Consider the following 13,131-nt stretch of genomic DNA (forward strand, 5'->3'; position numbering starts at 1 on the left):
TTGGATGAAATACAGCCAGCCCCGCCCCCTGGTGGGCTGAGCTGGCCACACACACACACACACACACACACACACACACACACAAAATAAATAAATAAATGTTTAAAAAAAAGAGTACTTATTATTCCCATTTTACAGATAAGGAGACCAAAGCTCAGAGAAGTAATGCAACTTATTCAAGGCCAATAAGCAGTAGGCCATTAAGCTGAGTCAGGTGCTGCTGACTGTGACCCTCCCCTTGTATCACACTACTCTCTCCAGGCCAGGGTTCTGTGGATTCTTGAGATTTTCGTTCATCCCATATGATCATATTAACATGTTTAAACAATATGCAGACTCCCTTTTTAGTGATTGGTAGCAAGGCTGGTGAAGAGTTTCTGAGGACCCAGAACTATGCATTTTGATCGTGAGCATGTCCTCACCCACTGCTACCAACCCATAGCCTCTTGATGCTAGAAGCCCAATTCCAATAATATTAATAAAGTATCAGTAATTACATATAAGGAAAAACAATATATTACTTATTGCCTACCCTTGCTCTTTATCTATCATTACCTTTTTCTTTTGCGTGATCTTCAAGAAGATTTTCTAAAGGAAGAAAAGGGAAATAAAATGTGTTGCATTACCCTGAGGACCCCTGATTCCTACTGGCTCTGCCTGCTTTTGAATCTGTCCATCTTCATCCCATCTCCCTCCTCAGCCCCTCATGGTGTCTCATCTGGCTGACACAAATAGCAACCCAGACTGTCCTCCACATCTTGTTTCTTCTTAACATTGCAACCGGGAAGAAATTTTCAAAGCACACTTCTGATCCAGATGTCCCCATTCACTGTGCTTGGAAAAGAGACCGAAATTTTTGTGATTTAAAAGACGCCTCATGACTCTGCTCCATCCCCTTTCTCCACATGTCTGGACTTTTTCACTCCTTGCATAAATATTTCTCTTCCTGACCATGCTTCTTTCTCAGACTGTCATTTCTGCTTGGCAGGTTTTCCATTCTTGCCTAACTCACTATTTCCCATGCTTCCAATGGAACATCACATCCTGGGCCTGAAAGCGTGGTTAGTTCTCCTGGTCACAGCTGTCACAGAGCTGGGACCTTTACTTCATGGCATTTATACATAGTCTATTTGAGTAATTATTTAATTTATGTAATATTCCTGGCTAGATTGGAAGTTTTAGGAGGCCAGGGCTGTGTCTGCTTTTGCTCACCATCAAATCTCCAGCATCTACTATGGTCAAGGACACTTAATAGATGACTATCAATTATTTATTGAATGAATAAAGGCTTCCCCAGGTTTGACCCACGTAATTCCCACAGAAGAAAATTGAGCAATGAGATCACAAATAAAAATCACCAAATATTGGAAGGTAATCAATTACAAGACCTAATGAAAACTACAAACGATGGACTTACATACCATCACCATCACGAAGAACAGTGGATGATGGGACTTTCAGATACACAACTTAATTTTGGGATCTGGTGACACCAAAATCAACAAAACAGAAACTTCTCCCCTACCCCAGCCTAGGACACTTACCTACCTGCATCGCCTGTTCATAAAGAAGCTTCTCTAGAAGGGAGAGAAAGAGAAATACATAATTTGGAATTTAAGAAGGGTTATTTCTAGCAAACATAGCTGTCCAAAGATGACCCACGCTACTTGAGTAGGAGTGACTGCTGGTCATAGTGGGTGTGTGACCTTTTGGAAAGATTACAGGGCCTTCAAGCCATCAGACAGAGCAGGTAGAGAAGTGTTGGCTTTTGTAACTTTCCAAGACCATTGCAACCGTGGGATCTCTGTGAAATGTGGCCATTTTTATGAGAGTTTAATCCAATGAATACAATTGGATTTCTTGATTAGAAGGTCTTCATTTCTTAATTAATTACAAGGCTAGCATGCTCAATTATTGTCTAATTTCTCAGAGGATAAGCATTTATAAGTCTGCCTTGGGCCTTTCCACAATTTATTGCATTCCTTCTGCAATGTGCGTCTCCAGGGTGCACTCTCCCCGCCTTCTCCCATCCACTTGGACAGTCTCCAGTCTGTGGACAAGCATCATATCTATTTCTACTTCTTTCTGGTGTTTTCCCAGAGTAGCCATCTCCCACACCTTAGGCCACTACCTAGTTACCTTTTGACCTTCTTTGCTTCCAGATGATGTAAATGCCTGCTATGGTGAGCATCCCCAGGACAAGTAGGACCACAGCCAGAGCCACTGTTGAGGAAGAGAGTCTTTCCGAAGATGGGACTGAAACAGACCACCAATGAGCACCTCAGGGAGACACGAGGGAGCAGCTCCCTTGCCTCAGATATCAGATGGCCCACGCACGTCCCAGCTGCCTCCACCACCTCCAGGGACACCCCAACCAACAGACTGTTTCTCACGGTAAGTCAAACATTGGAGAGCATTAAAGGCCAGGGAAATGTTCATTTCTCAGGAAGGGTTTTGATGGTCCTGCCTGAGGATGTTTCAAGGTCAGTTCTCAACCATAATCTTGTTCTGTCCTGACCTCAGTAGAAAAAATAATGTGGGGGCTTCAGAGACCCTCAGGTGCTTTCTTGAGTAACCACCCATAGCCTCCTCAGGCACATCTCTCTGCCTCCTCTTCAAATTCTTGCCTGCTTGGAACAGCAGTCAGCAGTATCTTTTCCCTCAGCACCATCAGCAAGGGCAAAACAGCAGGCTTAAAGCCTAGTTGGGAAGGGAGGAAAAGAGAAAAGAAAAAGAGAAGGAAAAAAAAAAGAAAAGAGGGCTAAGACAAGTGGCATGTGCCAGCTGGGTTTGTCTCATCTGTCAAGTAGGGATAAGGGGTGCTGTCTCCTAGGGCTTGAATGGGATTTGAAGAGATTGGTCAGATTAATAACTTAGCACCTAGGCAGGAGCAATGGCAGTAGTAAGAGAAGGGATGGACACAGAGGGAGAGAAAATACGGTTAACAGATATCTGGCCCCTCTTCCCCGCAAATGCCCAGGCCTTGTACATCTCTCTTGGCTCAGAAACCATGATTCCCTACAATAAGACTCCCTGTTTCACAGGTCTTTAAAAGTCTCGTGCCTGTTAACACATTAATTCTACTTCCAGAAACACATTCTAACAATCAAAATCACCTTCCCAATCTATGCAGGGATCTTCATTGTACCATTATGATATAAAGGAAAAGAATTTTTAAACCCAGATTTCCCCAAACAGACTGGTTATTTCTTTATTATTCTGTAGCCACACCGTGAAATCCTATGAAGCATCTAAAAGCATGTTACAAAATATTCCTTAAGGACATAGGCAAAAATTGCTCATGACATGGGCAGTGGGGGGGGGGACCCAGACCAGGAATACACACACGACCACCCATGCTAGTTGGAGATACAAGCATGCAGGAAAGCCTAGAAGAAATATATCAACTATTATCAGGATTTCTTTATCATTTCTGAGACTGAAGGTCATTTTTTAGCTGAGGTTCATTTTTTTGGTTTTGGTACTAAGAACCAAACCCCTAGCTCCCAGCTTGATAGGCAAGGGTTCTACTACTGAGCTAAATCCCCAACCCTGATCATTTTAATTTTCATTTTCTACAGCACACATGCTTTATTCTTAGAATTTGAAAAATTTAAAAGTTTCTACGAGGGCAAGATCTTCCTCTAGACCCATTGTGTGCTTCACGCCTGTTTTCCACCCTACCACTCACTACGACCACGCCTGCACTCTTCTCTTAGCTGAAGACTATGTTGCAGACAGTACAGGGCACATCAGCAGGGTGGGGCTGTAGTTCAGTGGTGAAGCACTTTCCTACAATGTACAAGGTCCTGGGTGCAGTCCATAGCACCACCACCAAGAAAAAAGTTCATATTCCAGAGTACTGTCCCTGACTCTGCTGGGTACTGCTGTTCAGAAGAGCGCAGTCTGTCCAGGGAGTAGACTGCAGCCAGGGATGGAAGCACCTGCCTTCAGGGTTTCTCTGCCTGTCCCAAAGTCTTTGGAACCATCCCACTGACTGCACAGCAGTGGGATCCATCCAGCATCCAAACTAAAGCTCAGAGCCTGGAACTGGAAGGGTTAGACTCCCTGAGTAAACCAGCCCAGGAATGCCCTGGCTGGACCTCAGCACATGTGTGGTTCTGGTCAGGGCCCTGGGTGCAGAGGACCTCCTTAAACAGCCTGCTCTGAGGAACAGGGGCAACTGTCAAACTTACATGTCTGCCTCTCCGTACCATACTTCCACCCTCTTCCCAGTGGGTTAAGACGGTCTCTAGCTTTATCCAAATTCCTTTCAAAATCCACTCATGGCAGTAGCTGCATCACCTGACTCTAAATTCTTCTGGGCACTTCAACCTCCATTTAAAAATTACTTTGGGGGACTGGAGAGATAGCTCAGTAGAATAAGGGCTTGCCTGGCAAGCGCAAGGGCCTGAGTTCAATCCCCAGTTCTGCAAAAAAATTTTAAAAAATAAAATAAATTTAAAAATAAAAATTATTTTGCAGCCCCAAGCCATTTTCCATGTTTGGGAAGCATCTTTATACTAGCTGCTGTGTGTTTTAAAGAGGTCTATTTATTAAAGTGGTCACATGCCCTCTTTTTTGGTATATGACCAAAAGATAATCAGCGTGTAACCACACGGGGCTGCTGTCACACAAACAAATAAAAAGACTTGGGTTGAGTCAGGTTGGGTTGAGTTTTAAGAGGCTGATATACACATTTTTTAAATATTGAATTCCATTTGAGAGCCTCTATCTCCACCTCCCTGACCTTTCAGAACTCAGGTACCCCCAGAATGACTCTAAGTAAATCCATGTCACAGCTGGTTATTCTAACAAGTGAGGACTTTTCCCAAAAGCATGGTTATGTGTTTCTTGAAGAAATGAAGAAATGTGACCCAGGAAGGAAACGCTACTGCCTGAGTCAACAAGCTGGACAGGCCACCAGCTATCTTTAACCAGCACCTGCACTGTGTAGTGTTTTCCATAGCCCGGGTTTCTTCCTCATGCCAGGCCAGAGTTGTACAGTTTCACCTGTGATCAGCAGACCAGCCAGCTAATGCTGGCCCATCCATGCAAGAAAAAACTGCTTTCTGAAGAAAGAAAAGTTTATCAATCCCTAAAGCTCATCCAGACCCCATAAATGACCCCAAGCACCTCAACCCCCTCCTAACCTGCAACCCGCAGGGTCACGGTGCCTTCTTGCGTCAGGTTTCCAACCTGGATCTGGCATAGGTAAGGTCCTTGGTCCTCAAGGCTCACATTGTGGATCCGCAGGGAGACTTTGCCCTCTTGGACATCTGTCACAAGCACTGTCCTGCCCTTATATTCTGGCACCACATCTTCATCTCTGTCCTTCCCACCCAGGAACACGTGCACAGCACGGAAGCCCTGCTGGTGTGAGGGCCGCAGCCATCTCACTTCCTCCGGTACAGTCATCGGCCAGAGGGACAGTGGGCACAGCAGCTCCGCCGTGCCCCCAGGCCAGACCAGATGGGACTTGCCTGCACTCCCTGTGCATGAACAAAGGAAAGACAAGGTGAGCTGGGAGGAGCTGAGGGAGAAAGCTTAGGAGGGGACAAGGAAGAGGGTACCACCGGGAAGGATGGAGCCCAGGAAGGGCATTGGAAATGACTGGGGGAAGAGCAGAACCCAAAAAATGTTAAGTTTCGGGCCATTCCTCCTTATTCTGGAGACTCCATTGGGAGAGAGGTGCCGAGGCTCCTACCTGACAGGCACGCAGGCAGCTGGAGGAAGATCAGAGAGAGGAAGCAGCCAGACAGCCGGGAGCTTGAGGAACTTGTCATCTGCATCTCGCCTAGGACAGACCCCAGAAATGGGTGGTGAGCATGATTTCAGGGGTTTGACTTAGATGCCGGAGCTGAGCCTGAGGCCTGGCTGGCACTCAGGAACCACAGAGCCCCATGGCTTCCAACCCCGGCTCCCCCACTGGCTCCCTGACTGAACTTCACTGAATGCTGTAACAACGGTGCCTCCTCCCAGGATGACCACAAGGGCAGGAGGTGAGGACGCACAGAAGCCAGGCTTCAGGTTAAGTCTGTGAATAACTGTGCTTGCGGGCAACAGTGCAAAGGACATGAGAAGGGATGGAGCAGTCTGGATGCATACTCAGAAGGAGCACTTACAGTTAAGGGCTGGCCCCTTTTTGCAGTTAGGGTTTAAGCCAGGCCTGAGAAGTGCCAGTCTTTACGTACCCGCTGGCCTGAAGCTCCTCCCTGACCACTTTGCTGGTTGCCACACAACAAACCAGGCCCCTGAAATCCCTCCATTCATCCTAAAGATGCTGATTCCATAAACCCAGGATCTGGAGTTAGAAAGTCCTGGGTTCAAGTCTTAGTTTGGCCCATTTACTAGTTCAAAGGACCTAGGAAAGTAGCATAGCATCCTTGAACCTCTAATTCTTCTATAAGGGGGTGGGGGCCCCTTCTTCATAGGTGAGTAGGGGGATTTAAGGAAAAGATGCAAAGCACTGGCCACAGATACCTGGCCAACAAATGCTCAATAAATACGTAGATGTTATTATTATTGCTGAACTCAAAGAGGACAGTTATCCCCGGGAGGTGTAGATTACAGTGTACACTGACCGTGCGGGACCCTGAAATTCCTGAGGCAGGAGCCAGAATCTCTCATGCTGTTTTATCATCATGAGGATTAAGCTTAGAATAGACACACTGTAGGAAGATATAAGTCTCTCAAATTCTCTGCAGGATTTCACATCCTTTCCAAAGAGAGGGTTTGGGAAGAAGTCAGCCAGCCTGATCCCAGAAGATCATGGACTGGGCAGAGATGAGGCTTACAGGAGGCATTGGGAGGAGGTCGGTGAACCACAGTTGGACTTGCACATTGAATACCACCATGTTTCAAACCCCCAAATCATGGTACAAAGCATGCTGCTTCGGGCTTGCTTTGGGTTTTTAATCCTGACACATGCAACACCCCTCTCCAATCCCATGGCAAATGACCTGAGGCCATGGCCTCTTGTGGGGTTAAGAATACATTAGGAAAATTCTGCTTTGTTATTCTCTGACCTTCCCACTTTCCTACACATCATTAGCTACTCAGAAATGGAACAGGAGCAAATGAGGAAGAGTTAGGTAAATGCAAAAAGCACTCTACTTAACCAGCTACAATTGAAGCTAACTAGGTAAGGGCAAGGACACCCTGGAGTTATCCATAATCCTCAAACCCACCTCAATCTTTATTTTTTATTTATTTGGGTTTCCTTTTTCAGTGCTGGGTATTGAATTTAGGACCTTGCTCAGCCCACATGAGCACTGGACCACTGAGCTATGTCCTCAGTCAAACCCTTCAACTTTCTAGTGGCTTTTGAAACATACCCCAAGTAGACAGGCTCCGTGTGTGACCCGGAGCTCCCAGCTGAACGAGAGATGCCTGAAATCAAGTAGGATGAGACCTCTACAGTTATGAGCTCTGAGGTACCGACGATCGATGAAGTGGTTAAGAGCTGGGGCTGGCTTGGCCATTTCTGGGCTCGAGGCTTTAGACAGGTTACTGGAATTCTCCAGACTTCCTCTTGCTCACACGGGAAGTGAAGCTCATAACTATACCCGCCTTGTGGGGTTAGAGCAGGGATTTAAAGAGATAGGTATAAAATGATTTAATAAGAAGCAAATAAGAAGTCCTATCAGACTGTCACTGTGCTTAAGAAGGCATCAGAGGAGAGGGGGTGTCTCCCTGAAGCATGGCACCAAGCTGCTGATTAATGCAAAGCAGCTGTGGGCGCAAACTAACCTCAGACAGGACAATAGCAGAAGTGGAGCTCTCACTGCAGTCATCGGAACAGTGCAAATTAAGACCACAGCTAGATAGCATTTGCCTGCCTTCAAGCCGCCAAAATTAGAAAAAAAAAATCCGGAGTGGTCACACGTGTAGGCAAACTGACTCTGTTGTCCATTGCTAACAACTTTCACAAGGACAGTTTAGCAATAAATATCCAACTATTTATGAATATGTAAAAAATTTTGCTATTTATAATTTTCAAACAAAGCAACTTCACTTTTAGAAAAAATTCTTAAGGAAACGAATAAGGATGTACATAAGCTTTTGATGAGAGAATGCTTATCACACAGCTATTTATAAAAGGGAAAATTGGGAACAACCTAAAATTCCATTAAGATAAGAATGGTTAACTATTTATGATACATTCTTGGAACAGAATACTACACAGCAATTAAAAATCATGTGGAGGAGCAACCTTTAAGACCCCTGGAAAATTTTCGCTCAGTCCCAAACAGGAAGTATTTTTAAGCTAGGTGTAGTATGATGTTCCTAGGGGTACATGTCCTATAATATAGGGGGAAATGCTTAGAAAAGAGGAAAGAATGTGGATGTCAAACTGTAGTTACCTTGTAGCTGTGGCAGCGGCCGAGACCGGCCGGCTGTTTACTGGTGGCGGCGTACTGGGGAAAGAAGCTGTGTGTCCACAGCAGCTGCCTGGGCCGAAGGGTGCCGCCGTTACCGCGTTGGCAGCTATGGCCAAAGACATCCTGGGCGAAGCCGGCTTGCACTTTGATGAGCTGAATAAGCTGCGGGTGTTAGACCCGAGGTTACACAGCACACCACAGAGCTCAAAGAAGAGTGCAAGGACTTTGTGGACAAGATTGGCCAGTTTCAGAAAATAGTTGGTGGTCTAATTGAGCTTGTTGACCAACTTGCGAAAGAAGCAGAAAATGAGAAGATGAAGGCCATTGGGGCTCGGAATTTGCTCAAATCTATAGCAAAGCAGCGGGAGGCCCAGCAACAGTAACTTCAAGCATTAATAGCAGAAAAGAAAATGCAGCTAGAAAGGTATCGAGTTGAATATGAAGCTTTGTGTAAAGTAGAAGCAGAACAAAATGAATTTATTGACCAATTTATTTTTCAGAAATGAACTGAAGATTTCATTTTTATAGCAGGAAAGCAAAAAAAGTCCCCCTCCCAACAAAAAAAGCCCCTCTACATTCCAGTGACTTGACTGGTGACCTAAGTATGTCACAAGACGGTGTGTAAGGAGCGCAGCCCCCCAAGGCAGTAGTGCAAGACTGGGGGAGCTGGTATTAAACATCAGTGCCCAGCCGCCATCAGCGGCCACACAGAGCAGGTCCTCACCTCTTGCATTCTAAGTATGAACTAAGCAATCTGTAAACTTCACTCATTTTTGTAAGTTCACAATACTTTGGAAAGAAAACCAATAAATTATTGTTTTCAAAAAAAAAAAAAAAAAAACTGTAGTTACTTCTGAGAGTGAGCAGAGGATTATAAGTAATCATTACGGTTTTCTTTGTGTATTTTCCAAATTTTCAGCTTCAAACATGTATCACTTTGGTTATCAGAAAATAAGGGTGTAGGGGGCTGGGGAGATGGCTCAGTGGAATAAGTGCTTCCCTGGCAAGCGCAAGGGCCTGAGTTCAACCCCTAGTTCTGGCATAAAGAAAAAAAAAAAAACAAGGGCTGGTGAGATGGCTCAGTGGGTTCAATCCCCCAGCACCACATGCCAGCGAGCCCCACCCCCTGGTGGGCTGAGCTGGCCACACACACACACACACACACACACACACACACACACACACACACACAAATTAAATAAATAAATTTTTAAAAAAGAAAGAAAAGAAGTGTGTAGTGGCTGGGGAAATGGCTCAGTAGAATAAGCGCTTACCTGGCAAGCGCAAGGGCCTGAGTCCAATCCCCGGCTCCACAAAAAAAAATGAAAATAAGTGTGTAGAAGGGAAGGGGAAAGCACGGGCAGGAAGGAAGGGAGACAGAAAGAGAAGCCGAACTGGAGGTCCCCACAGTTCTCGTCACAGAAGCTGCAACCAGTCGGCAGGGTCTCTCACTCACAGAGCATTGAATGGGAAAACAAGAAGTATGAGCAGGGCTTTATAGCATGCTTTCTTATGGATGTAAGAACTATTTTGGTCGCCATCTAGATCTCCAGGACTTGTTCTTCTGAGCCAGGTGGCTAGAATGGCTTCTCCCTCCATCATGTTTTCATATAATATAGACACTATAGTAATCAGATTATATTAGTGTAAGAGGGAATTACCATTAACTCATAAATATATTTCTATTTTATAATATTGTGCTATAGTAATGACAGTTCCCATTATACCCCTGAAACTCTGCACATCTTGCGTTCAGCACCAACAACAATGCCAAAAGCAGGCGGGGTTGCCCTCTCTTACACTTGGAACAGGAAGGGCAGCCTTGCATGTGTCACAGTACCACGCAAGGAAAGGCACCAGGACCTTTCTGGAAGCAGCATGTGAAACATGCATAAATAGATGCATGAATAAATGATGAATGAATCCAGAGGTCTGTACCATGAGTTGCAAAATGATTCCCGCTCCCCTTATAATGAAATTCTTTTATGGAGAAATTTCCCCTAAAAAATATGAAGTATTTTACTTCCTAAAAACATCCCACAATATGGGGCTTTTTCTGTACTACTTATTGGAAAATCGGAAAACTACCTCCAAAAACAGACCCCAAAAAATTAATCATCTAGGGGACTCAGGTCAACAATTTCTGACATTGCCAGTCAAGTGGAAGACCCAATACTATTATGGACTACTGGACTCTTTTAGAATATTTTGCTGAGTTAACGCACCTATAATATTCAAATGATGGAACTAAACAAAAAAGGGGATACAGATGAATGTCCATTTTGTATCTGTATATTCAAAATGGTTAGGATAGAGATATAGTTACATTCTCTTAATGAATAGAGGGATTTGTTCTAATAGTATTTGTAAATAGGATATCATGTCCGCATCTTGTACAGCAAATAACCACTAGGAAGAGAGTATGCAATGTGTTAATTATTGAAATTGTCCTACCAATTTGGTTTGAAACTGTCTCATTGCTATTTGTTTCTCAATAAAATTATGGAAAAAAAATAAAAATTAAAAAAATAATCATCTATAATTCCTCCATCCAGAGATAATGTTTCCTCAAATATTTTTAAGCATGTATATAACCCTTTTAAAAAGTAGTACTATACATACTGTATCTATTGTTTTGGTACCTGTTTTCACCAAGCCTTACATTGTATATGTTTTATTATGCTATCAATTATTCTTTCAATGGCTTTGATGTTCTACCATGGACATGTGAGAATTTTTTAAATAATTCCGTAGTAGAATATTTAGGCTGCTTTCCAGTATGTTGCATCTTGAACACTGCTACCAGTAGTAGCTGGTCGCTGAGTCCCGGTGGTGGCACAGCCTCTAACTCAAGTGTCTTTAGGAGTTCAGCCAAGTCATTTGAACTCTTAGGCCTTGAGAATGCCTCATGTTTTTCTTGTTTATTCTTTTGTTTTTGGTGGTGGTGGTGGTGGTGGTGGTATTATAATTGCACTGAATTATATCAGAACTCTTTTTAGTTTTTACTTTGGGACAAGGGTTCACAAAGTTGTCCAGACCAGCTTTGAACGCAGGGTCATCCCGTGTCAGCCTCCAAGTAGTCCGGACTACAGGAACTCACCACTATGCCCAACTGCATTTTTAAAACAGAAAGATCTTTAACTGGTGCTGCCAGATTGCCCGCCAGAGAGACCATGTCAGTCGAACGGAGTGTGTGCGCTTCCTTGCTGTCACACAGCCTTGCCTTCAGTGGGTATTATCATTTTTTAAAACATTTTGTCTATGTAATGAGTGACAACATGACCCTCCTTTTCTAAAAATTTGGTGGTGCTTCATTTTCGTTTGTATATCTTTTGATTACTCATTTGTTATTTGCAGCAGCCCGGTGTCTGTCTGTACCTTGTTCGCTTTTCTACTGTGCATTTGTCTGCTGAAGGCTCGCGGAAGTCTTCATAGAGTAACTATTTCCCCCTGACACCATATATATTGGAAATAATGGCAGTCGTGTACATTTAAATTCGAAACAGTTTATTTTTTTTAAAAACTTCTAAGTTTGAAAAGAATGACTGCCTCAGACACTTCCTTGCCAGTCCCAAACAGTTTTAAGAGGTCCTACAAATTTACAAATGATCAGTCTGAAATCAGACAGCTCAAGACCCAGAAAATAGTAAGGGCTGTGATCTTAACACTGAGGACAACGATAAGAAGGGTCTTAAAAGCAAAGCACACCCAACTCTCATGTCACACGTTCCTGAAATAACAATTAACTGTACCCCACTATATCCTTTAAAATGTTATAGTAAATAAGAACAAAAGGGGAGTTGTTTCTCTAATGAGCCTGAGAAAGTAAACGGACTTGAAAGAATGAAGAGAGAGGAGAGGGAAGAAAACTCACCCCTTGTGGAAGCTGAGGTCCCCGTCCCTCAGTGGCAGAGCTGGAGTCTCCGAGCTGGGAACACTCTGTGACCCATTGGGGAGATCTGGCATCAGGCAGACGGGCTAGAGGGGCCGGAAGGGCCTGGAGGGGGGGCTTCAGGGAAGCTCATATTTTGTTCCAAGGATCAAGCCTCTAAGCCAGGAGTTTGCTCAGCCCACAGTCACCCTTCTAGTTCTGTATAAACAAACAAGCAACGCCCTGCCTGTCCACCCCTGATAAAGGGACAGACTGAAGAAGGGGCTCCCCGAAAGGGAGGGAACCACAGAGTGCTGAAGGGTAGGAGGGGGCTTTGCCCCAGCTCCCTTTTCTCCAGCTTTAAGCGCAGCGGGGATTTCCTGGGCTAGAATTGGTCCTATCACCCCCTTTCTGGAAGGCTGTTTGCCTTTACTTTTCAAATCAGGATGAATTAGAAGATTGGCTGTAAAGGTACCACCAATTAGTCAGTTCTTTAGCCAGCTTCCTTTATCTCTAACTACACCTTGACTTGAGCTTTCTGAAGAGCAAACATGCTGACTGTCCCTCACCATGTGATAAACTCTTTCCCGCCTGTCTTGCTTTCATAATATCCAAAAGCATATATTCATAATATCCATAATTGTATTCTTAACAATGCATTATATACTTCTATGCATTTTGGACTTTAAAGAGATACAGACATAGTACGGAATTCCCTGACTTCCTATGTTTCTCTTAACATTAGTTTCTGAGCCTAGCAGATACCTGTGGGTGACCCACACCATGTTCCCTCAGCTCACTCAATTTTGGTGTAGCTAAGACTTGTAAGTAAGCTGCAAGATGACACCTTGTAGCAGCAGATGGCAGGGAGTGAAG

At 44.2% G+C, this 13,131-nt stretch overlaps 1 protein-coding gene and 1 pseudogene across 1 annotated transcript in view; one reads left to right on the forward strand and one right to left on the reverse strand.

Annotated features, from left to right (window-relative positions):
• Ermap (erythroblast membrane associated protein (Scianna blood group)) overlaps nucleotides 1–12,326 on the reverse strand; it is a 20,965-nt gene extending 8,639 nt beyond the window's left edge. The window contains exons 1-6 of the mRNA XM_004645935.2: nucleotides 12,259–12,326; nucleotides 5,696–5,797; nucleotides 5,154–5,492; nucleotides 2,140–2,256; nucleotides 1,545–1,577; nucleotides 556–588 (exon numbers count right to left, since the gene is read on the reverse strand). Of these exons, the coding sequence (XP_004645992.1) occupies nucleotides 556–588; nucleotides 1,545–1,577; nucleotides 2,140–2,256; nucleotides 5,154–5,492; nucleotides 5,696–5,792 (619 nt within the window). The 5' untranslated portion in view covers nucleotides 5,793–5,797; nucleotides 12,259–12,326. The remainder of the gene's footprint in view (nucleotides 1–555; nucleotides 589–1,544; nucleotides 1,578–2,139; nucleotides 2,257–5,153; nucleotides 5,493–5,695; nucleotides 5,798–12,258) is intronic.
• On the forward strand, nucleotides 8,398–8,949 carry LOC101560583 (annotated as a pseudogene).
• Nucleotides 12,327–13,131: the final 805 nt, after the last annotated feature.

The sequence above is a fragment of the Octodon degus genome, unplaced genomic scaffold (genome assembly GCF_000260255.1).
Source record: "Octodon degus isolate 3935 unplaced genomic scaffold, OctDeg1.0 scaffold00245, whole genome shotgun sequence".
NCBI classification, from domain to species: Eukaryota; Metazoa; Chordata; class Mammalia; order Rodentia; family Octodontidae; genus Octodon; species Octodon degus.